General features: G+C 42.9%; 1 protein-coding gene across 1 annotated transcript; it reads right to left on the bottom strand.

The window, feature by feature from the left end:
• Positions 1-288: 288 nt before the first annotated feature.
• Positions 289-15,121, bottom strand: Cd180 (CD180 molecule). Its single transcript, XM_028784409.1, has 3 exons — positions 14,898-15,121; positions 4,578-4,744; positions 289-2,622 (listed from the first exon to the last, which is right to left on the bottom strand). The coding sequence occupies exons 1-3, from the start codon at positions 14,985-14,987 to the stop codon at positions 894-896; spliced, it is 1,986 nt and encodes a 661-aa protein (XP_028640242.1). The 5' UTR covers positions 14,988-15,121; the 3' UTR covers positions 289-893.
• Positions 15,122-26,050: the final 10,929 nt, after the last annotated feature.

The following is a 26,050-nucleotide window of genomic DNA, read 5'->3' on the forward strand; positions in this document are numbered from 1 at the left end:
GGCCAGCCTGGGAACCAGACACAACTCTTCTCTCTGTTCCTGTGGGAGAGAGATCCAAGGACCAGAGTCCTGGATAATAAAAAAGAGCAGTTTGGACCTTAGCCCACCTCTAAGTCTGCAACCAAAGAGCCAGGGTACCAGATCAGGGAAGAGGAGCCTCCTTGTGAAATGCTTGAAATCTTAACCTTTAGGGATGGATAGGATCAGGCTTTACAAGTTTTGTTCTGTGGCGCACCCTAGGGGCTTCTCAAAACCTTAGAAAGCAAATAATTGAGGTGACTAATAGAATCTAGTTGAGAACAGAATTTATTACTTTGTCTTTTCTTTTAAATTCATTGTGGGTTTTTTTTTTTTGGTTTTTATTTTTATCTTTTGTCATTTAAAGTGAGCGTTAGATTTTGCTGGAACCTAACTTTCCCAAACGGCTCAATTACAGAGAGCTCACCCTCAAGCAAAATGTCAGTGTGTGAGAGAGTGGAGGGTCACAGTTGGCCCCAGCAGAGCCAGGTTGGGTGGAGGCTGGGCTGGGGGTGGGAGCCAGGGTGCGGGCTGGGGTGGGCAGATGAAAGGGGTGGGGGTGGGGTGGGGAGATGATCATGGTTGTGGTGTAATGCTCTTTTTTTCTCAGATGGGTGGGGTTGCTATTGGGTATTCGGTGAATGTGGGTCCCTTCTCACTGGAGGAATTGGCTCTGTGTCTCAGTCGCGTCTGGTCCTCCAGCCACAACACCATGGGAGACTCATATGAGTAAGACATATGTACAGAAAAGCTCAGTGAACCCCCAGCCCAGCCCTAGGAACTAGTAGAAAAGTCTGGTCACTCAAGGATGACAGTTTCTTCACTTGGGACAATTTTGCTAAACACGTTTATCTGCCTTCTCTGGAAACCTTGAGCTAAATGTGCTGGTATTTCCACCTGAGAAAGTATTTCACGGCAAAAATCAACAAGACAGCAAACAAGAGCAAGCATACAATGAGAAAGAAAATGCCCACAGCTGCCATCCTACAGGACAGTGTGACATCGGAGAGCCTGACTCCCCTCAGCCATGGGGGATTTTCGCAAAGAGTGTCCTCTGTGTCCTCAAGTTTTTGCAGGTTTTCTATGTACCATTCCAAAAAGTAAATGTTTGAGCAAGTGCAGTCAAGGGGATTTTGTCTTAAATTAATGGTCCTCTGCTGGGACAAGATGGGGAGGAGACTGGGCAGGATGATGCTGATGTGGTTGGAGGCTAGATTGAGGTAGATCCCCTTCAGATGACTAAGAGCCTCAAGGCTACTGGCTGTCAGCCTGTTGTGACTCAGGTCTACGTGATTCATCATTTTCAGCCTGGTGAAGGCTTGCTGGTCAATGGAGGAGAGATCGCAAAAGGATAAAATCAGGATCTCTAGGCTTCCCAGTGTCTGAAGTGGGTTGGTCTTTTGAATATTCCCTTTTGGAAAGTGATTTCCCTGTAAGTTCAAATGCTGGAGCGCTGGCAGGCCATTGAGGAGATGCTGATTGCTGGTGTCAAGGAGGCAGTGGGAGAGATTTAGCACCTTCAAAAGATGGAGGTTCTGGAAGGGACTTTGTGCATCTTTAACCTGCAGTCGGGTAAATGCCAAATCTAGCAGCTCTAGCTGAGGACATTCTTTGAATGCCTCAGTCTTGAGGCCCAGTGGTTCATTGTAGCTCAGGTTCAGGCTCTGTAAGTGAGACAGGTTTCTGAGTTGCAGGTTGCAACAATCAGGAGTTTCAATGTCGTCATGGCTTAGATCAAGTTCACGAAGATTTTCTAGGCTTTCTAAACAGCCAGTACCAAGCTGGAGTCTCTTCATGTTGCCTTTGACGTAAAGGTGAGTAAGGGAGGGGAAATTAGAAGCACTGATTTGGCACAAATTCTCAAACTTATTTGCACTGAGAACTAATTTCTTAAGTTTGCTTAGTCCCACAATCCCAGACGGCAATTCTCTCAAGTGAGTAGCCGTTAGGTCCAGTTCCTGGAGGCCACTAAAACAGTGGAATGTGTTGGAGGAAATGTTGAAGAAGTGATGCTTCTGTAGGTTGATGCTCTCAACAGACATTTTGCAGAGACCCTCAAACACAGAGGTACTAATATTTTCGTCATCAATGTCCTCAAATGTCCCCAGCCAAAGAGACTGGATAGTAGAATTCTGCAAACCCTTGAGGATAACGAGCAAGCTGTGAGTCCCCCCAAAGTTCAAACTTTGGAAGACAGTTGACGTGAAAGCCCCTGGCTCTATTCCTGTAATGTCATTTCCGTTTAAGTTAAGGCTCAGATTAGTGGCTTGCTGTAGAGATCTCAGATCTTCTTTAGACAGGTAATGGATAGCATTATTCTGAAAATCCAGGACCTTCAGCTTCTCTGTTGGGAAATCTTTGGGGAGCTTAATGGAGGAAATATGGTTGCTTCCAAGATAGAGACTTTCCAAGGTTTTTTGATTGTGCACTGGGATAAAATCAATACTGGATATCCCTGTTTGGACGAAGAACAGATGCTTCAGTGCCTTAGGCCCACTAAGTGCTGTCTCTGCCATAAATATCAGGGGATTTGCAGTTAGCACAAGTGTGTCTAGCCGATGTTGGCTTTGGAAAGTATCTTCATGTATCCAGTAAATCTGGCACCTCAAAGAAGATAAGAACATTCAGTAATCATTTATACAAGGACAAAAGAACAAATACCAACACAGTGGTGGATTAACAAATTCATTGTGTGCAATAGCCAAATAGTATACATTACTGAAAAGTAAAATAGAACCTTATCCATACACACAGAATAGTTTGTTGGATTAATGAATAGCCTCAGTTCTGAACACTCTGATTCAGAATTTAATCTATATTCCTTGTCCCTGTTGGAGTGAACTCTCAGGGATTTTTAAATTTCTTTCTTTTATGGTAAGGGAAAAAAACAGTGATTTGATTGATTGTCAAAACCCAAACCATGATTTACTGCTTAATTTAATATAAACTATACAAAAAACTATATATTTGCATAGGAGATAATATATATTGGTAACATCATAGACAACATACAACCTTTACTGATTTTTTTCTCTTTCTCTTCTTTCTTTCTTTCTTTCTTTCTTTCTTTCTTTCTTTCTTTCTTTCTTTTTCTTTCTTTCTTTCTTTTTCTTTTTCTTTTTTTTTCTTTTTTTTTTTGTGGAGGGCAGTGTTAGTAAAGATTGAATCTAGGACCTAGCACATGTACCACCAGGCTATAGTCCTGCTCTCTTTTTGTATCAGGTAAACATAAAAGGGTCAGATGCTACGTGGGGAAATGCTCCTTGAACTGGAAAACAGTAAAGAAATCACTGCTCTCGGTAGGCAGAAGCAGACAAATATTTGTGAGTTCAAGGTTATTATATCTAAAAATACTGGATTAATTACACACTTGTGCACGTGAACACACACCCTTTTGTTTGCATGCATGTATACTGATGGTTTCCTTATCTACCCACAAGTGAGTAGTGTTATTGGCCATAGCATCTCACAATAGTGCTTATAAGCAAGAGAGATTGCTACAGATGCATGTGTTTTCCCACTCTGCGGGAATGGAAGGACCAATGTAGAAAGCTGCTACAGGGGTCAGAGATGTTGTGGAAGATTCAGGCTTCTTTCTCTTTTCCACATATGCAAGTTGCACACCCTCATTTGCTTTGGATATTTCTGCCCATTTGTCCTTAAGCATTCAGATAAAACTTTCTGGCTATATTTCACCAATTGGAATCATGATTCTCCCTGTAGAACAGATAATGGAACTCTTTATCCAATTCATATAAAACAAGTAAATAGTTAATAGAAGCCAGAGGAAGGGGTGCTAGCCTTTAATCCTAGCTCTCGGTAGGCAGAAGCAGACAAATATTTGTGAGTTCAAGGTTAACTTGCTTGACATAGTGAATTCTAGGACAGTCAGGACTACATAAAGAGACTTTGTCTCAAACAAACAAACAAACAAACAAACAACAACAACAAAGTTACTAGAGATATCTATGAGTTTCTCCTAAAATATCATTGCTCAGTGACAGCCAACTCTGTTAGCATGCAGTGTAATATGGTATCTGCTTTGATCAAGATTTGTTTTTATTTTTGCCATCAATAATTCTTAGTCCAGTGGTTTTCAACCCTCCTAATGCTACAACCCTTTATTTAACAGTTCCTCATGTTGTGGTGACCCCTCAACCATAAAATTATTTTGTTTCTACTTCACAACTGTAATTTAACTATTGCTATGAATTATAATGTAAATATACAGGATATCTGACATGTAACCCTGTGAAAGGGCCATTCCACCCAAAATGGGTCCTGACTCACAGGTTGAGAACCACTGCTTTAGAACTTCTAGACAACACTACTACGGCAGAGCTGGAAAGCAGAATGCTTTCCTCCTAATTGACTGGCATTTATTTGCAATAGAAAATAGCACTCAGAATGTGTTCCTTAGGAAAGGATAAAACACACAAGCAGCTTATGCATGGCCCTATAGGAGATATCAGAGACACTTGGGATTAGACACTTGGGATGTACAATACAGTTTTGCTTAAGTAAAATGTCAAGAGCACTCAAGGAGTTGAAATACCTACCTGGTTAAATCCAGAAATGTGAGATTGACGAGTCTGCTGAAGGTCGTATTTTGAATCGTAGGCAAGACATTAAAGCTGAACTCCAAACATTCTGTTGAGTTCGGTAGAGTGCCAGGAATCTCACTGAGACCTAAATTTTCACAGTTGTATGTTTTGTTGGCTTCTTTCTGATGGGAGAAGCAATATGAATTAATACTGGATTTAGTAGTTTTATTCACTCTCTAGAAAATTCATGCATGATTTGCCTTTTGAGATGCAATCCCGTGTCTAGTAATCTTTATCAAAAATATACTTGCAAAACCACAAAATGGTTATGCACAATCATATTCATCATAGGTTTTTTTTTTAGTAAGAAACCACAAAGAATAACAATAAAGCACTCTGTCTTGCTTAGATGATGATTCAAATAAATCAGTTAGTAAAAGGCGTTTTGTAGTCCATCAGAGAACTCTGAATGATGGCATTAGATGATGTTGGGAAAATTACACTTTGGTAGCCAAGGATTGGCTGTAAGCCAACGTGTGGGGGACATACCTCTAATCTCAGCACTATGGAGAGAATCAGGAGGTTTGTGAAGTCAAAGATGACGTGAGTTCCAAAGCAAGTCCCTGTCTCAACAAACACCCCCCAAACAAACAACAATTAAAAAAACAAAAAACAAGAGAGCTTTCTATAATACGAAAGCATGTTTTCAATCCTCATTACTGGACGAGAAAAAGATTGTCAATAGCCACACTATTATCAGTATGAGTCTAGGTGAACAAATGTGGTTCTCCCTAAAGGAACCCTGTAGAAATAGTAGTGCCCAAACCAAGCTACCAAATGAATGAATAAATTTGAATCTAGTCTAGCTTTATGTCTCTAAGTGAACAACAGACCAGCTTTAAGTTAAAACATCATAAAATAGCAGTCAGCAAAATAAAGAGAGTGAGACATTCTATACTAACTGGAGAAAGAAGGGGACAAAGGAAGAAGAGGAGGAGGAAGGGGGGGACTTTTGTTAAGAAATAAAGATGAGGCTAGTGATAGGACTCAGTGGATAAGGGCACTTGCCACCAAGCCTGCCAACGTGAGTTTGCTCCCTTGGAACTCACGGGATAAGAAGAAAGAACCAACTCGTGCAAGTTATCCTTGCAAGTTGACTCCACCCACATGTACACACATGTTGAAAAGTTATTTTAGAAGAGAAAGATATATAAGATTTCTTAGAAAAGCAAATAATAGTAATAGACTAATCCCTGCTTAGATTATGTTTTTGAAAAATGTTAGGAAAAGGCATTCTATTAACCATCAGAAGACAAGATTTAATGATATTGAGAAGTAATAAATTTTCCAAAGAGAAGGGGAGGGGAAGAGTGAATTTCTTAACATCAGTGGCTAGCTAATGCAATTATGTAAAAGATGGGCTTAGTCTTTTGAGAAGCACGTTAAAGTAGCTAGAGATTAAATGACAGCGGTGGGATTTGTTTTAACATATTTTAGTAAAAAAAAAAAAAGTAAGGAGAGAGAGACAGAAAGACAGAGAGAACACGGGAGAGATCAGAGATCAATCTATAATCCCAGCACTTGGGAAGCTGAGATAGGAGGATTGCTGTGAATTTTAGCATGTCTGAGATGGAGAAAGCCCCTGTTTCAACAAAACAAACAAACAAACAAACAAACAAACAAACAATCCAAGCAATCAGAAAAGGAGGGGAGAAGAGAGAACAGGGTTCAGAAAGATGAGCAACAGGGACCAGCAGTTCGCAGATATCTCACAGCCTAAGTGAATCCAAATGCTGCTGGCCCTTGGATGGTGAGGGATGAGTGTTTGGAAGCTCTTGCAACTATTTTGTAACAAATTTCCTAGACAGGATGTTAAAAGGAAACTAGATACTGGGCATTTCAACCTTAAAACATAAATCACCATTTCCCCTTTTTGGATCTGCAGGCTGTGACTACCAGACGGTGGGGCTTTTGGTCTACCCTATGTTCAACATAGTTGAAGATCCTAAAATCTAATAGGGATTGCCTCCTCAATTCCTAATCTAAGATGCAGATCTTGAACTAAGTAGAATTGGGAATATATTCAACAGAAGGCCACCAAACTATATGGTCATGGTTTATCTGAGAGTGTTACAGTATAGAGGGCTGATGTATGTCTGATGAGGGGAAGAAGGTGGGAAGGTCTGCTGATATGCATACCACGTAGGGGGCTCCTAGGGAAGAAAAGTTCCATTGGAGGTACAGGAAGACGGGCAACAGGGACCACCAGTGCTCAGATATCACAGCCAATGGGAACTCATGCAACTTCTCAGCTCCTGGTCCTGGACCTGCTCTCTACTGGTTCATAGAGGCTGCTCTACCCCCTGTAGTTCAGCTGCCTTCCTATTGCTGTCTACACACAGATTTCCCTAGCAGGAGACAGAAGTGCACACCCCTTCCTGTGCTCTGAAGGGCGAGGCTCTTGAGTGGGCTTCACTTTAGTTCAGATTTTGCTTAACTCTATTTCCTGCCCCGTGGCGCACTTTCTCCTAGTTCCACTAAGCATGCGCATCTACAGGAAATCACTGGTTTCCTTTTGTGCTGTGAGGTTATTATAAGTGTCACTGAAGAGAATGCCATATTTATATTTCCTTGTAATTTATTCTCCATTTTTATAGACCCAGAGTCCTCTAGGCACTGTCGCAAATCCATCCACATAATGTCCTTGAAATGCACACTTTGCATTTAAAACTTAGATTTAGCTGACTGATGGGAAAAAGCATGTTACCAAACTGTCCCTGGTGCCTATGAATGAGGCTTACCCTGAGAAAACCTGTGAGGACTGGGCTCAATGCTACTATGGTAACTGGTCGCTTGGATGCTATTGTTTTTTCTGGTCCCCATTGGCATATCACATACGAGTGGAGAAAGGGGAATCCCCCAATCTGCCAAGCTCTATTCTAATCCTACAGCAAAAGGTTTAAGGCTAACAATTCCCCCCTCCTGCTCATACACGCCCAGGACACTGAGATTATTTCCTGCGTCAGCCTCTCCAGGTCTTTCTAAGCTTTTTACTGCACTGATGGGATTCAGAATTCAGAAAGTAGGGACTGAAGGAACTCTGCTGAGCCAGGGGCTGGAGAAGGCAAGGCAAGGCAGTGAAATAGAAGGGGAAAGGGGAGGGAAGGGGGAAGGGGGCGGGGCGAGAAGAGGAGAGGAGAGGAGAGGAGAGGAGAGGAGAGGAGAGGAGAGGAGAGGAGAGGAGAGGAGAGGAGAAGAGAGGAGAGAAAAGAGAAGAGGGCCTGACAGAGCCTAGAAGGAGCTCACCAAAGCCTCTTCCACAAATCTCCATGGAGATGGAAATAGCAGTGACCGCAGCTGCCCTTGATTTCCAAGAGGGAAGGTGAGTTAGTTAAGAGTTTCAGATCAGGGCTGGTGAGATGGCTCAGTGGTGAGATGATGGCTCAGTGGTTAAGAGCACTGACTGCTCTTCCAGAGGTCATGAGTTCAAATCCCAGCAACCACATGGTGGCTCACAACTATCTGTAATGATATCTGATGCCCTCTTGTGGGGTGTCTGAAGATAGCTACAGTGTACTTACATATAATAAATAAAAATAATTAAAAAAAAAGAGTTTCAGATCAGCTGGGCAGTGGTGGCGCAGGCCTTTAATCCCAACACTTGGGAGGCAGAGGCAGGTGGATTTCTGAGTTCGAGGCCAGCCTGGTCTACAGAGTGAGTTCTGGGACAGCCAGGGCTACACAGAGAAACCCTGCCTCATCTTGGGCTCCATTAGCAGTTCCCCTAGGCTCTGCCCACCTAACAGCTTACTGACAGGTACAAGCCAGGAGCCAGGCCTATAAGGACTGTTTAGCTTCTCTCTCCCTACTCTTCTCCTCTCCCAGCCCCTCCTCCCATTGTGTTCCTGGCCGGCCTCTTCTCTACCCCCTCTCCTCTCTCTTTCTGTTCTCTGTCCCCCCTCCTTTCTCTGCCTCATACCACCAATAAACCTTTTTCATATTAGGCCTGTCACACAGCTTGATTGCTCAGACGTTCACCAGGCCCACCGAGGTGCCCTCTTACGCCAACACAACAGGTTCCACACACGTGTGCCCCCTACAGTTTGTGTGAGTTTTACAACACAAATTGTATGACTCTCACGCCATGAGAGTCAGAAACATTTTCAGTTGATTTGTATTTTTTAAGGCTAGATGTGTGAGCATGGGACACACACAATCACTCTTGTTTGTTTCTCTGGAATGTAAGGCTTTGTATGTTACAGATACCCAGTTTATACCTCCTTAAGAACAAAGACATACAATCACTGTACCATTATCAAGTCCAGAATGTTGAACATCAATTCGAGTTGTCATCCAACAATCCGTAATTTTTCTAGCTGTTTTCACACTGTCCTTCGATTTTCTGTTTCTCCAATCTGGAATCATACCTTCCTTGTATTTGTTGTCAAATTTCCACAGACTTCTGTAGTCTGAGGCAATTCCTCAGCCTCTTAAGACACTGTACACGCACATACACACACATGTATGTATGTATATATGTATATGATGTATATGTATATGATATACGTATGTATATGTATATGATATACGTATACATATATGTATATGTATGTATCCGTGAATGAGAAAAAACAACGTAGGCTCATTGTGCCTGAACATCTTGTGCATCTACATGTTTCCTGGTCTTGGTTCAGGGAGAAGCTGCATCTTGGTAGAAGCTCCACAATAGTGACCTTGTGTCTTTCTCGACACTGTCAAAGCTTTGTGAGTTCTAACAGCACAGCATGGGGTCATAGAGGACTGTTGTTCTTCAGAGGATGAATAGACAGAATGCAGGGAAGCAACAAACAGTTCAGTCACTCCCAGGACCATCATGCACTTTGAGATTTCCTCCCCAGCAGACATCTCCCATGCCACAGCTCTCTAAGCCCCGTGTCTGGAGATAGGCAGTTTTCAAAGTTACTTTTGCACTCTTCCTCCTTGATTGGCTGCACTGCAGACAGGGCCCATCCTTAACGTGAATTTCTGTGCCATCGGGGCTTCGGCAAAGCCACTCAGATGCGTGCAACTGCACACACCCTGCTCTCGCTCAAGAAGCATTTGTTTAGGGCGCACGGTGCGCTGGGACTTGCGCCTGAGGCTCTGTGGTCAGCTTGGGCACAGGGCTGGGCCTCTTTCACCCAGAGCAGGGCTCCTGAGTGCCGCCTTTGTTCTGCAGCCCTCTCTCCGTGCAGACGGTCCTTTGCATTTTTTCAATCAGGACGTTATTTTGTTTCTGCTGTACGTCAACTCCCTCCTGTCCTGCTGCATTTTCTCTCCTTGCAAGCCTTGAGACGTTTTTTAATTTGGAAGCCTTTGACTTTCTCTGGAATGCTTATTCCCACCTTTTCGGTTGTCTAGTACACGTGATACATGCAGGCATGAGGCTTTGGAAACACCGCCCCTCCTCCACCCTTTAATCACCTTGATCCAAAGGAGCAATTTGATTGGTAAGCTAAATTCCAAAGCAAAGATTACTCTCTGTCAACAAAACAAAACAACAAATGAAACAAAACCTCCCAGGAAGGCACATCCCTAAGATTATGCAGTTAAACTCCAGGTGAAGGATATTCCAGTTAAACTTACTTCGTTTTCTGAGCCTCTCCAGCAGCTGCGGGTTGTGACCCCCCCACCCCCCAGGAGGGTGCAGGGGGAGTGCTGAACAACGCTTTCATTCTTCCGATAGCAGATATTTACATTACAATCCGTATCAATGGCAAGCTTACAGTTAGGAAATAGCAATTTTATGCTTGAGAGGTCATGACAACAGGAGGAACTGTATTAAGGGGTGGCAGCATTAGGAAGGTTGAGAACCACTGCCCTACAGAATTAGCCTGCTTACCATTAAATCTAAGCTCACAGCACTGTGATGCCTGGGCCTCTCTTTTCCCAGCTGTAGCTTGGGGATGATAAGCTCACCCTGCAAGCAGGGGTGCTGTGAGAAGCATGCAGACAAGGGCCGGTCAAGCCCAGAGCAAGCCGAGTCAGCATATCACCCCACAGTCTAAAGTTCCTGGAAAGCTTTTGCATCTGTGAGCATGGAGTTCTCAAAGCCCACTCCACTCCTCCACTCCTAGAAACTGAAAGACTTTATCTTAGCCTGGTTTTGAGTGAACAGAGTGGCCAAGAGGAGCATATTTGAAATGGGGTGGGGGAAGTAAATTTACAGTCTCTGGAAGTAGTCCAGGATGCTTTGAAAATGCTATAACACAACAGTAGCAATTGTGGAAGACTAGCAAAGCTAGTCTCTAAAGGCCTAGTTATGGCTGTAATTTTGTTACACACATAAAGAGAACATGTGGCATTTAACAACAGAAGATTCTCTGTGGAGTGTTCATGAGTTTTATTATAATTTTCTCAGAATTTGTGTGTAGGTTGGAACTTTTGTAAGCAAAAAAAAAAAAAATAATAATTAAAATGTTAATCCTGACTTCTATCCAGGATACACATATATACAAATGTATATATCAGTCCTTGAGCTCTGAAACTTCGATATATGAAACAATTAAATCTTCCAGAAGAAACTGTGGGATAATATCATGATAGCCTGGGGTAGGCCAAGATTTCTTAAACCAGAAATGCATTAAAAATAAAAGGGAAAAAATGTTAAATTGAGTTACAATAATATTAAGAACTTCTAGTTGGGAAAAGATACGATTAGAGAAGTTGAAAGAGAAGTTTCAGAGTGGAAGGAAGAACACATGGGCTATCAGATACGGAAGAGCCCTTACAAATCAAGGCAACAAAGGAGAAGTCGGGCAAAGACGTAAGCATTTCACATACACAAAGGTGGTAGTAGAGAGCTGGGGGTACATTAGAGGCACAATCCTTGTCTACCATGAGACTGACACTGGGCTCGACTCTCAGCAGTGCAAGAAGAGGGAGGTGTGTAAACTACAGTGATCATTACTCAATGTAATAATTCATCAGAGAAATTAAAACTGAATTCCAATAAAATACTACTTTCCCAACCATTAGGACGGGAAAGTATAATTTAAAATCAAATGTTAACAAGACTCTGAAGCAATCAAAAGTCACATACACTGCCAACAAATGTTAATTAGTAGCGATGTTTTATAAAGCTAGCAACATCTACTATACAGACCCCCCCACACACACCCTATGAACAAATATATCTATGTAGGTACTCAGTGAATGTAAATTTGTTTGCTAAAGAAAGACATAATCAAGAAACTCCTAAACCAACATCATACATAACTTCTGAAAAATTATAAACAATGCAGTTTTTTATTGGTAGAAGAGAAGTACATAAATTGTGTTTGGGTCTTCAACCAAAGAGTATCACTCAACGGTAGGACTCAACAAATGACTGTTACACATGTCATCAGAAAGTGTCACCAATTCAATGTCAAGCAAAAGCAACCAGGGAGCTGGAGTTTCTATGATTGGACTCCAAGCGTGTAAACTTATTTTTTAACAGGCATAAACACAACCCTGATGATAGACCTAATACCTAGGAGGAGGCTTAAAGTCTTCTGGGGTGTAGAGTACCTACTGTGTCTTGAGTTGTATGTGGAGTACCTGTGTATGTTTATTAGTGAAAATGCAATTAATTGCATATTCAGGGCCCTGTGAACTTTCTGTATGTGTGTCTTGCTTCAACAAAAGTTTAATCAGGTGAAAAGAAGGCTTTTATCTTTACAAAACAAAACCTTCTTATTATGGTGGGCAAGATGAGCTCAGGATGGTGAGTCATGGGGACAGACAGGCAGCAAGTGCCTGACGATGCTTGAAGTGAGGAAGAAAAGGAAGCAAAGAGAAGGGTGTGCAGAGGAGGCTGCTTTGGATGGAGGAGAGGGCCACATGTGGAACCCAAAAGCACAGTCTTTCCTAACCCGTCTCGAATTCTCCCACTTGCCTGTGCCCTAGAGGTCAGAAACACGAAGAAACATGTTTCTGTCACATACATGCAGTAAATAGCCTTGGAATTCAGCTGCTTAGAAAGAAAAATGAAAGAAGAGGGAAGAGAAAGAGAAAGATCGGATGTTAGTGAAACAGGTTACAAGGCTATTTAAAAGCAATCCCGTGTTAGGGTGCAGCCACAGGGAGGAGGCTGGGACTGCTGGGTTAGAGGGCTTCACTCTCACCTGTCTATCCCAAAGGGAAGTCTTCCCTCTAACACAGGGTGTTTAGCGGATCTGGGGCACTGAGCCTCACCCCCAGGACCTGAAAGGCACATCGCTAGAGTAGACAACTTCTCTCTTTTTGCCCCATTCCTCTTCCCTCTGCCAAAGCAGGGGGCCATGTACACAAGGGAACTGGTGTTGTCCTTGGGCAGTTGGAATGGTTCAGTAGTTCTGCTGGAAGCTTCCCTTCCTGGACTCCTTGTGGCCTCAGAAGGGCTAGACGGACTTCCCACAGGCGCAGGGCTTTGCGAGCTAACCTACTAAGTGTAGAGCAGAGCACTGCATATTGCCTAGTTCTGTGAAACTCTGAATGAATGACAGGATCACCCCATCTGAGGATGATGTTAGCAGGTGCCTGGCATTTGTCCTTGGTCACTGAGGAGGTGATGTCCCCATCCTCGTCCCCCTAAGACATCTACATGGTGCATGGCATTGAGCTCCCAACTTAAATGCAGTGAGTGGAGCTGGGGCTGATGAAGGCCCTTTCCTCTTTTATTTCTTTTATAGGCTGAATTGTGTCCCATCCTCCCAACCATGTACTTCTGCTATTGGTGCTCTAACTCTCAGGACCCCGTGCCTCATGTGACTATAACTGGACAGAAGGCCTTTCAAGATATGATTACAGTAAAATGAGGAACTCTGGGTGGGTCCTAAACCAGCATGACTAATGTCTCAATAAGAGAAATTGAGACACAGCTAATCGTGGGGATGGCACACTGGAGAGACACAAGAGGACAGCCATCCAAAGGCAAAGAGAAAGTCTTTGGAGGAAAACAAGCTTGCTGCTACCTCCCTCCTGGATCTCCAGCCTCCAGAAATAACAACAAGTTCCTATTGAGTAATTTCTCTCACTCTGAAGCTCTGCTTCTGGAAGCTTGAGGACACTAATACAACATTCCTGCCCTGAATTTCCCTGGTATCCTATCTCTGCTCAGTCTGAGAGCATCCTGAGTCCACCCAAATTCAAGGCTAACAAGCTTCTGTTTGTTTCTGCTCCAGACATTATTCCTGGCTTTGGGTTTGATTCATACCCTTGACTTCTAACTACCCCTCAGGTTCATTGTGCCCCTAAGTATCCCTGGCTTACATTCTCCTTTCAGTCTTCAAGTAGGAAAGTGGCTAATCAAGCCTGAAACAGCTTTTAGACTGTGGCAAATGTCTGTCTGGAAATTTTCTGGTCTCGAATTGTTGTCACCTTTTAGGCAAGATAGGCGTCGGGTCAACACTTATTTGGAGCTAGATAGACCGTATTTCTTTATACACTTTCTGTAAACATGGCCTCTAAAATTTAATTACCACTAGTGCTAGTATAAATATCGTTTGTTATTTATCAAGTGTGTGAGATACTCTTTCTTTTTCTGTTTTCTGTGAAGCTTCACCAAGACAGCTGTTCATCAGTTGTTTTCTCGTTTTCAGGCCCCATGGTAAACATCAAGCCTTGATCAGAGAACTTTGTCTTGACTTCATCTCTTCTCGCCTTCTGTTCTCCTTTTGTTCCCTGCCCTCTTTTCAGGTAAACCCGTTCGACACGTGGCCGCGGGCGGCTACAAGCCACCAAGGCTCACAGTCTTTCTGTCTTCACCATTTGTCAAGCAGGCCCACATGGACTGGCCACTTGCCAGAGTCAAGGACGGTGGTAGGGAGGTTGAGTCATTTTAAGATGGCAAAAGACAGGGGCCATTCTCTCTCTCCATTCTTTCCATGGCTTCCCATGCGTTCATAAATATTCTTACAGTTTGAAACAGAAGGTTTGAGTTGCCTCGGTTCTCAGATTTACTGTCTTGGGTTAGTCCTACAGATGGAAGGGTTTGTCTGACTGGAGGAGAAAAATCAATCTCATTCACAATGATCCCTATAAATGTTCTGAATCCTGGCATGAGCCTGTCTTTACTAGTCTATACCAAGACAACCAAGAAACCAAAGGGCTCTGTGGGGAGTGGCTGTGTCCTGATATGGTGGACAAACAGCTCTCCTCCTTTAGGTGTCACAGCTGAAGGGCTCTGCTCTTTGCACCAAAACCTATTGATATTTCCTGTTGTCCTCTTCAGGACAGCAGTGACTGAAAGCTAAGGCTCAGATGAATCTGTAGATGGTATCTCAGGTTTTTCAGCAAGTGTCATCTGGGTAGAGGTAAATAATTTGGACTCACCTCAATGCACCTCTGATCCGAGGATGTGATGGCTTGGCAGCTGGCGGAGAAGAGGACCACTAAAAAGAAGCAGCTGATGTCCAGAGCCATCCCAGGTCCAGAGCAAGCACAGCTTCGTAGGATTAGCTAATGCTCAGAGCCAGGCAATCTAATTACACTCTAATAGCCCTGGCAGGCAGTGAGGTGCTCATAAGGTCGATCTTAGAACCGAAATGCTAGGAACTGCTCAGCGTTTGTGGATCTGATCTGCAAAAGAAAAAAAAAAGGGGAAGTTCTTTTTGCATACCAACCATCTTGGCCAAAAATAACTGAGAACCCTGCCCCAAGATGGCCCACTGCATTTCCTGTCAAACATGGATGAGTTGTGCAGCCGTCTAGAGTCTCACTATGATGCTTCCCACTGGCTTGAAGCTAGTTTCAAGGGGTTTGGACCACTCAGCCAGTTTCTAGTCTCTATCCTTGTTAGAGTCTGTGGATGCAGGAATCTGCACTCATACTGGATTCCACTTTTTCTAGCTCTCCTTGTGAGTGGCTAGGAGAAGGGCTGGAGCAGGGTAGAGAGCTCCCCTCCAGCAAACCAGAAGGCTTTGACACTGGGGACTAGGGCAAGAGGTGACAGGCCCAACAGTCCTGCTAGCTGGACCTCAGCTACTTCCTGGACCACTACTGTTCTTTCTATGGACGGAGATTACTTTCTCTCTTACTCTGGTGACTTAGGACTGTTATAACAGCTCAGGTGAAAGCCCCTTTTCTGGCCTCACAAATGGCTCAAAGTTAAACAAGACAGCTGTTAAAAAGCCTAGCCAATGGAGTACAAATAAGTATATCAGCTTGGGGTACCTTTTGCCTTAGAAATAGCTTTGAAATTGAATAACTCAGTTGTTAGAGTGATTTCTTAGCATGCATGAAACTTCTAAGTTTGGTCCCCTAGCATCCCATAAAATAGTCATGGGTATACCTCCAGAAAATTCAGCATTAGGAAGGTAGAGGCAGGAGGATAGGCTGGTCAAGGGCGTAGGGAGTTTAAGGCCAGCCCAGGTTACAGGAAAGCCTCTCTAGGGAGTAAGGAGAGAAAAAGGAAATAGAGAAACCCCTTTGATAGGGGCGGCAATTATTCAGATGGTCAAGGAGTGGCAGGGAGAGAAAAAGTTCAAGTATTTACACAGTAAACTTAGCTACCATAGGTCTTTTCTGACCTTGGAGCAGTTGATATAGGGGGGATAACTGGTGTTGCCTCCTAAAACAGTTGAATTGTAGATAGGACAGAGAATGTTCACCCATCGATTTCAGCAGAAGCTGAACATGGGCAGGAAAAGCTTCTCACTTGGGCTATGTTAGGGCTGTTCTCAGTAACTAGGCTTTCCATAAAATGCCATCCTCACCAACGAGCATACCTCTGAAGATGCTATTTGCAAAACATGATCTAAGCCAATAAAGGTGAGTGACAGGACACTTCACAGAAGGCATTCGTTATGGTGAGGACCCATAGGTGCTAAGCCTCGGGTCCATTGCTTGCCAACTGAATGACCTCCGACAAGACACCACACTTCCCTGGGTGTAGTTTCTCATCTGAAAGACTGGGGCTGTTCTGCTTACATCACATGGTAATTACGAGGATCAAACGGGATCATTCGTAGGAAAATGCTTTCTTAACCTTAAAGCCCTACATAAACATAAAGAATGTGAAGGGAAGTCTACTGTGAGCTACCAATCCCAATGTCATGCAAATATCACTCTCAGGAAATTGTCTCCTACCCCAGAGACACTGAAAAGGCAGATTACTTTCTATCTTAAAGAAAGGTTTGATGGCTCCGTTAAGGCCATAAGATTTTGTCATTTTCTGAGGCCACATCATTTGCATATGATTTGCGTGCGTTTGCATAATGGATTCAAAAGACTCGCTGCCAGTGTATAAGAGTAAAAGAAAATAAATGAATATGAGTGACCTTCTGCCACAGCATTCAAATCAAATATTCAGGGCATAATACCCTGAAATATGAAATAGATTAAAACTTAAACTATTGCAAACAGATAGGAAGATAGGTTTTAGAGTTCAGAGGCAAGAATGAAGCCCTTATTTGTTTCCAGATTGTAAAGAATCACATTCTCCTAAAGGTCACCCCATTCAAATGATTTTCATGCCTCAGTTCTCCCCTCCACAGCCCTCTGCTCCACTGCTGTGGTTAGACAGACTGCACTATTTTTTCAGTCTTCCCCCAAAAATGTCTCAGTGACAGTAAACACACCATTCCTCAAGAAATTGGTCTGGGCAATTCTAGCTCTTAATATATATGGTATAGTCTTTTATTTAACTGTGAAAAATCTCCCCTATATTGTACTGGTAGTATTCCTGGTTTCCAGCTGCTAAGTGGGTAAATTCAAGCCCTTTCATATCTATCAGTCCTACGGGTATTTAAAATGATAATGTCTCCAATCCTTCCCCTTTGTAGGTTAAACATGTTCAGTTCCTCTATGTCACAAGCTCATGCATTGTCACTCCTTGCACTTCCCAATGATCACAGAAAAATGAGTTAGAGTCCTATCTTTGTCACTAGCTGGTTCTGTACCATTTAGACTATCAATTATGGAATTAGATTAGTTTTTCTTTTCTTTAAACCTTTTATTTTATTTACTATTGATATATTTGCATGTTTGATGTGTTTAGGCTTATGTGGAAGTCAGAGGACAATTCTGTGGAGTAAATTTTTTTTTTCTATCTTTATGTAGGTTCTGGGAATTGAATTCAGGTCATTGGGCTTGTGCAGCAAGCACCTTGAGCCACTGAGCAACCTCCCTGGCCTTTAGCTATTTTTCCTTTAAGAAACTTCTTTATTTAAGATTTTATTACTCTATTTTAAAATTATAGTTTCCAAATTACTTATGTAACAAAGTTGGATGAGCCGTGAATGGAGTTTATACTTGCTGTGTCTTGACAATCTGCTCTCTCCTTCTTCCTCCAGATGGCATTACTTCGTCTTGGCAAACAAAAAAATCTAGAAAAGGCTATCTGGTGCAAGGGGTCAGGGGTACTATCACTTTCTGACGCCAGTCTACTCACAGTGCCATGGGTTGGGGTGTCCAGGAAGAGATAGAACAGCCGTGATTCACACTGAGAACGATTTCTTTCAGAGAGAAAGAGGATAAGCTAAGAAAAGGCAACGGGAGCATTTATTACTATTGACCAGTTGCCACAGCAATAGGTGTCCTTAGAAGAACTTTTAACATGGATTTGCATACAAATTCCCTATGCCTTATTATTCCACTAAAGATCATTCTTTATGGTCTGTAGTTACTTAGTGGATGACTCTGGAGAACTGACCATTTTCATGTCTGGTGAGGCCTTTGTGATCACTTTTGTGCTTCTAAGTCAATGGTTCTCAACCTATTGTTTGCCAACTCCTTTGGAGGATGGTGTCGGATGACCCTTTCACAGGGGTCACCTAAGACCACTGGAAAGCACAGATGTTTACATCATGGTTATGAAGTAACAACACAACAGTTTTATGGTTGGAGATCACCACAACATGAGGGACTGTATTAAAGGGTTGTACCATTAGGAAAATTGAGAACCACTGAAGTCATTAGCACTAAGAGTGACTTAGGACCCTAGAGACCCAGCTTTGGACTTTGAACACTTTCCATGTAGATATCCAAAGGCTAATTTATATTCAGGAATATACAAGCTAAAATATGTTGTCCAATCCAAGTTTGAAAAGCACCACATGAGTAACTCCTATTATATCATGTGAGCAACAGTAGACGTTACAGTGACTTACAGCTTTCCCTTTTGTATATTTAGTTTTGCTTCTGCTTTTGGCTCAAGCCTGGTTCCTCATCCTATTCCATGGCACCTCCACTGGATGGTTCAACATACCTGGTTTTCTAAAACATTCTTGAATATTTGAATACACTTTATGGTTGTTTACTTCGGATCATTATATTTTCTGATGATTTGTGTACATTTAATCAAATGGTTATAACACAAAATGTAGAGCCGTAAAAACCCAAAGTACAGCATCCCTCAAAGTGACTCCCCCTCTTTGAGGGTTGCATGGTGTGCTGTCTCATGACATATCTAAACACCCTCTGCTCCTTTGCAGATGGTGACACTAGGGGGTCTGATCATCAGGCTGCCTAGAGCCAGTAACACTTGAAGGGACTCTAGCCAGCCCAAGCATGGCAAACATGGCTATGACAGGTCTTGTCCTTCTTCCCCATTCCCTCTGCTTTGCTAAAAACTGTTAGATTACATTTCTAAAGCTAGGCATTAAAGTCATTTCTCTTATTTGGCCAATTCCTCCTCCGGAGGCTGACCACCAAGGTCCAGCTACCAAAGTACTCAAATCCGGTACCCGAGAGCTCCCTTTGGCTCACCTAATTAACATGCCTAATTAAAATTAAACACCTCATTCTACCATGGGATTTCCCCTTTACCTTTATAAACCCTCATTTGCCTATGGGCCATGTCTCTCTCCTTGATATCAAAAGGCACTCCTTTGTCCCATCTGTGACAAATCCCCCTTTCCCTTCTCTCTTGTACCTTTTGTCTTTTTCCTCATCCCCTATCTCATGTCTTTGTCTCTTGATCTCTGATCTTCATTCCTCTAGAGAAAATAAATCTTTTTGTGTGCTGAGAACTTGGTTTGGGGGTATCTTGTGCTGAATACTGGTCTCTTCAACACCAATTTCTTCCGGAGAGGTGACATGGCTTTCCTCAGGTACAGTCCCTTTGTAGGGACTTGTCTTCTCCCCTCCTGGCTTCTGTAGGTGGAGCTTAGGAACTAAACTGATGGAAAACAGATGAGCAAGCCATAAAGCATGGAAATCTAATAGATGTTGATGTTTTTATGTGGTACACAGTGATCCATACAATGAAGAGAAAATTCTCCAAATCCCAAAGAAACAATTAGACATGGGGGTGGGGAGTGTGTCTTATTCCATTTTAGTGAAGATTAATAAATTATGGACATGTAGTGAGGAAAAAGAAAGAGCTGTTTGAGATGCTAGACTGTGGAAAAGCAGTCAAGAATCTGTGGGTGAATCTGCTGGAAGATTGGTGGTATTCTGTTGGTCTGACACTGTGTTCACTGATGAGAATGCTCTCTGAATGCTGGAAGGAGAAAACCTTTCCTCTGGGAAATTTAGACACCATTTAAGGATGAAAGAGGAGAGCCATCCTCCTACCCCTGCTACTCCTCAGTCACCATTAGCTCAAAACAATCAATATGAGGCGAATTTGGGGAAGGATGTTCTGCAAGTTTTTGGTGACACTGTAGCCAACAGAGGGAGCACAGTGTCCTTACATGTCAAGGACAGCTGGCTTTTATCTCAGAAATACCCAAAATCTTTCTTCACTTCCAAGGCCATGTCTCCTTGGCCTATGAACTCAGAGGAAGGGGTCGTTCTTGTTTTGAAGAAAAGGGCAGTTTCCATTTCCTGCCCTTGGTTTCATCTCTTCCCAAGATGACTATTATTGGATGTTAGTGGAAATACTCATTTCCCTTGGCTTCATTATGGTCACTAAAAAAGTGTCTAATGTTGGAACATCTCCCCAAATCTGGATTTCATTCTTTTCTATGGTCATCCACGTACCCTGGAAAGACAGACAGTACATTACAACACTTGCTAAGCCTTAACTTTCAACTGACCACAATATCAGTATTGTTCATTAACTTCTCTTTATTTCAGTGAATGTATTTTATAAAGGCACACATGTTAAAGACATCCCCAGGGTATGCCTCTGAAACTGTAAAATGAATGCAATATTCAAAGGGAGAGAAGCCTGACTGGAGTGTAGGGATAGGAATTAGGATAATTTGTAATTGAGATAAACTCTCTGATCTAAAATAACATGGTTGTCTTAGGGGTTCTACTGCTGTGAAGAGACACCATGACCACAGAAACCCTTATAAAGAAAAGCATTTAACTGGAGCTGGCTTAGTTTCAGAGGTTTAGTCCATTATCACCATGGTGGGAAACATGGCAGCATGAAGGCAGACATGGTGCTAGAGAGGTAGAGAAGTCTCCACCCAGATCCATAGGCAGCAGGAAGAGTTGCCACTGGGCTATCTCAGGGTTCTGAAACCCAGGTCCCATCCCCAGTGACACACATCCTCCAACAAGACCACACCTACTCCAACAAAGCCACACCTCTGTTGTGGGGTGTTTACAGTAAGCTGTGCCCCTGTTCCTAGAAATAATGACTCTAAGGCTTTATTATATTTATAAACATCTTGGCCATAAGCTTTGGCTCATTCTCATAACTTAATACCCCATGTATTCTAATCTAAATTCTGGTACATGACTAGCTATCCCTGCTCAGCTTTCCTGTGTCTGTCCTTCATGTCCCAGGTGAATCTTCTATGCTTAGCTCTATCCCAGAAGCCTTTCTACCTACCAGATGTCCCACCTTTTATTCTACCCTTTCCTATAGGCCATAGATTTTTTTTTTTTTTTTGTGAGAAGGTGTCTTAGAGTTTTACTGCTATGAACAGGCACCATGACCAAGGCAAGTCATAAAAAAAAAAAACATTTAATTTGGGCTGGCTTACAGGTTCAGAAGTTCAGTCCATTATCAGTAAGGTGGGAGCACAGCAGCATCTAGAGAGGCATGGTGAAGGCAGAGCTGAGAGTTCTGCATCATCATCTAAAGGCTGCTAGTGAAAGACTCATTTTCAGGCAGCTAGAATGAGGGTCTTAAAGCCCATACTCACAGTGACACACCTATTCCAACAAGGCTACAACTATTCCAACAAAGGCATACCGTCTTATTGTGCTACTCCCTGGGCTGAGCAACTACAAACCATCACAGAAGGCTGACTCCATGGCAGGCTTCAAAATGGCAGTTATGGAGATTAGGCCTACATCTCTGTTTCCAAGAACTGGGCAATTCCAGGCAAGTCCAGGCCACAGAAGCTGCCCTACCACCTGGACTGAGGCAAGGACAATGGGTCAGCCTCAGTTTCTAGACTTCCTCAGCTACTTCTTCAGTAACAGTTTCCAGACCTCCCCAGTAACAGTTTCCAGCCTCTGTACCCTGATAATGGAATGTCTGTAGAGAAGAATCCAACAGATTAACATAGAGGTCACCTACCCCAGAATTCCCTAATGTGCTTTAAATCAGGCCTGCAAGCTCACTTGGTTGTCTATCTTGGTAATGGGAGACCCCAGCATGCTGAACTTCTACAGAATAAAACACTCTTTGTGTTTACATACTAATTGAGTTCGGGGTACCATTCTTTGGTGAATCATGAACCCTTACAGTTGTTGTTGATGAAAGGTGATGTATGCATACAGTACACAAGAGATTCTCTCTACACACCTCCCAGCAGTGCCACTCTCTATGAGGCTATTTGGCCATTTTTATTCAAACCACCACAGAGGTCCTAAGAGTGGTGCATTGAAGTCAGAAAACTTAAAGCTAAAAATAAGTTTATAAGGAACCCAATCACCCTTGTTATTTCTCTAATTAAAAATGTAAGTGAACAGCCAATGAGTCCAGTGGTCCCAAGAATTACGAGTATTCCTATTTCACTCCTTTGTTTCTGCCTTTCTGAAGTATTTCTTTACATGCTTTGTGTTGCCACAGTTTTAACCCCTAACAATGAACTTCGGAAGCAATGTTTTCCTGAACCAGCAAAGAGGTAGGCAATAACTGCCCAAATAGCAACCTGCCATCCTTGCTTCATTCGAATTCCTTCTCTTCCAGAAACAGCACATCCACATGATGCAAAGCATTATGGGGGTGGTTGAGCTGATGAACAAAATTGCTGGGCTAACCACTATTTTTCTCTTGTTGGTAGGATTATCAGCAGAGTTCAACAGCCTGTTAGGTTTCAATCTTCAGACACAGGCTCTCCTGTGACCTTAGACATACCATTAGCTTCTAAGTGTCCCTGTTTCTTCAGTGAAAGAGAGACAACTCCCTCTGTGCTCACCTCTGAGTGTCTATGAAGAGAGAGCGCCCCATGAAAGCTGATGAAATTTTTATAACATTGCTCATAGAGAGCCTGTGGATGACCAGGCTGGATTCCTGTCCTCATTCAGGATAGTGCTTGAAGAAGCAGTACCTTGAAAGTGGCTAAGGGCAACAATAAAATACATGGAGGAGATACTTAGTAGGTGCCAGTTGCCCTGGTAGCTTTTGGCATGCCTTCTGCTTTACATTTTCAGGACTTGTTGCCATTAGTTCTATTCTTATCCCAAATGTATAGCTATAATGTATAGTAAACTAAGACCAGAGTGGCTCAGGGCTATGAGCTAGGTCAAGGTAGGAAAGTAGAGAACAGAGGACTCTGAAGTACCTGGGTCTGATTCACACTCTTGCCCCTGCTATACTGTCCTCAAGAAACACCTTGTTTGTAACAGAAGTACTCTCTGAGCCTCCGCCATACGGCTGGAGATGTGGTGGGTATGGTTGTCCCAGGAGCTGAGGGTCTATGTTCAGAACCTTCTAGCTTTCAATTCCCTTGTAGGGACTCTTCCTCTTACTTTTTGCCAACCCCATTTTCCTGGGATGAAGAGAGTGTTTGGAAGAGTTGTCAGCCTTAGAAATTTAATCAGCTGGGCGAAAGGCAATCAAGATGCCATCTGGACAGGCTCTGACTTGCTGCCCGGAAGATAAAGACATCTGGACTTAGTAAATGCCAAAGACATGCTGACTTGATCCCCAGGCCCGTGGGCTTCACACAGACATATTCTGTAATTGTTCAGAATCTATAGCTTTGAGCTATGCAAGGCCACCAAGTGTCTGCTGTGTTTCCCAGCATTGCTTTGCCTGCCTTTCCACCAGTGAACACTGTGACTTTTTGAGCTACTGAGGATTGTCTAAATAGGCTGCTTTAATGACAGGGCAAGAGGTAACTGCCCTAGGCCTAACTTTCCATTGATTCAGAGTCTCTGAATTAGGACAAGTAATGACTGCTGACCATTAAGTAGGGCTGAGAGGAACTCTGTGCTGTAGCTGAACAAGGTACCTGACTAGATTTGCAAGCCAATATCTCTTAGCACTCTGTTTCCTTCTTGTGAAGAAGGCTCTTCACTGTGGGTATGATGTTAGCCTGCTTATGGGGCCCTGTGTAGAGGACATAAAGGCCAGGGAAGAGCTGAGCAACTAAAAGCACAAAGTCAAGTTTTTTTCACACAGAGCTTTGATAGTTGCGACATTGAAACGTTTGTGTATGTTTTCTGAACAGCTTTTCAAACGCACTTTAATTCTCACATATCAGTTTCAGTTTTAAAGTAGAATTCAAATCCTTTCAATAAACCTTCAAGTTAGGGGCTGGAGAGATGGCTCAGTGATTAAGTACACTGATTACTCCGCCAGAGGTCCTGAGTTCGATTCCTAGCAACCACATGGTGGCTCGCAATGACCTATAATGGGATCCAATGGTCTCTTCTGGTGTGTCTGAAGACAGCTACAGAGTACTCACATACATAAAATAAGCAAAACAAATACAAACAAAACCCTTTCAAATTAGCCAGTGTTTTGCAGGCCTGGAATCCAAGCTCTTGCCTTTTCCCCCTCCAGATTATCCCAGAGAGGAACACTGTTTTGTGTCACATAGACTCACTAAATTTCCTTTTCTGTAAACAGGACTGAAAAGGAACAGTCCACATAATCCTGTTAGCCCCCATGTGGTTGGGATATGTTAAGGGATATTTAGGGCTTGGGGAGGTGGGGGTTAGAGGGTGAAGCTTGCTCTTTTGGAGCAATTCATGTCTCTTATATTTGATTTAAAAAGTAAGAACTATAATGTGGAAATGCTTGTAGTTTCTAGTTCTAATCTAATATTGAATGACTGTGACTTCTAATTTAAAAACAAAAATAAAACAAAGTCAATAGTAGGAATTACTGCATCTTTTGAGCAGGAGGTTGGTGGGGAGTTGGTGGAGGCCTTGCATCCCACGGGCCCCTGTGCTCAGGAAGGAGTGTCTTCATCCCTCTTTGACTCTCTTAGGGGTCATTTCTTTACTAGTTCTCCATTGCATTTCTATTGCATTTTGTTCCTGAAAGATTCTTTCCCTGTAAGACATACCTGTTTTGTTAGCATTCACCCCTGGCTTCCACTAGCTCTCTCTCTTAAAATGTGTCTGGGTATTCATATGCAGGTGCAGATGCTTGAGGATGCCAGAGGCCTCAGATTCCTCTAGAGTTGGAGTTATAGGTCATTTCTGAACCACTGCTGTGGGTACTGGGAGCTGAGTTCAAATCTCTGGAAGAACAGTAACTGCTGTAAATGGTGAGCCATCACTCCAGCCCAGTTATTAAGCTTTTCACTGTGGGTCTTCATCATGAGCTCCTCATTCTTCAGAACTTGGTTTCTGTGAGGTCATGTCTTGGTGTCTGGAAGGCCCAGGAATCTCATCTCTCTTCTCCATCTTCAGAATATTGACTTATATGAGTTTACTCTGAGCTCAGATCCTGATTGGGTCAGCAGTCAAACCATCAGAGTGGGACTCTGCCACGAGTCCCAGCTTTGCGTTCCTCCAGGAAGGGCCTGGAAATCCAGTGGTCAGCTGACTCTAGGCAAGAAGATGAACCTGGTTGGCGGTAAGTCACGGAGTGGTGGCTTCAACCTCTGCCATGCGTCAAGGCCTGTTACCTTGGCATTGGCAAGCATGGGCACAAGTCTAGCCAGACTGCGTATGTGTGTGTATGTGTGTGTGTAAAGAGAGAAGTATGTGGCGACTGCAGACAAGAAATAGGAATCCAAGAACTGGCGTGGCTTGGGACTTTTTAACAAGAAGAAAAATCCTTTTCCTTGGTACCATTTGTGCACTTGATAGTTTTCATTTTATATCGCTGAGTAAGCACATGTCCTGGTAGACTGGGAATAACTGAATGTCAGTGTGTAGAGGAAGACCTTGCGCAGACATGCAATCAGCTGTTTCAAGTTTGGAGAAAATTGTACAATTCGAGCATCGTTTTCTTTTTATAGAACACAACTAGTTCCTGTTGCAGTCTATTATTAACAAACCAAGAAGAAGAGAAAGAAGAAGAAACTCTGAAATCCTCCTCTCGCTTTCACATATAACTGAGCTTATGCTAAGTGAAGCTGTCATTTGTTCTATACATTTAGACATTTAAGTCTAGGTGACAAATGAAGCCCGTTTGTGTTGTTGCTGTTGCTGGATTTTAGACACACCAGAAG

This window comes from Grammomys surdaster, unplaced genomic scaffold, assembly GCF_004785775.1.
Source record: "Grammomys surdaster isolate TR1022 unplaced genomic scaffold, NIH_TR_1.0 99, whole genome shotgun sequence".
Classification (NCBI taxonomy): domain Eukaryota; kingdom Metazoa; phylum Chordata; class Mammalia; order Rodentia; family Muridae; genus Grammomys; species Grammomys surdaster.

Bases quoted from the DNA above. Each gene is read 5' to 3' on its own strand.
- Cd180 (XM_028784409.1), bottom strand. From the start codon at position 14,987: ATGGCTCTGGACATCAGCTGCTTCTTTTTAGTGGTCCTCTTCTCCGCC. The intron at 4,745-14,897 runs GTGAGTCCAAAT...TTCTCCCATCAG, and splicing joins CGGATCAGAGGTGCATTGAG to AAAGAAGCCAACAAAACATA. The intron at 2,623-4,577 runs GTAGGTATTTCA...ATCTTCTTTGAG, and splicing joins ACATTTCTGGATTTAACCAG to GTGCCAGATTTACTGGATAC.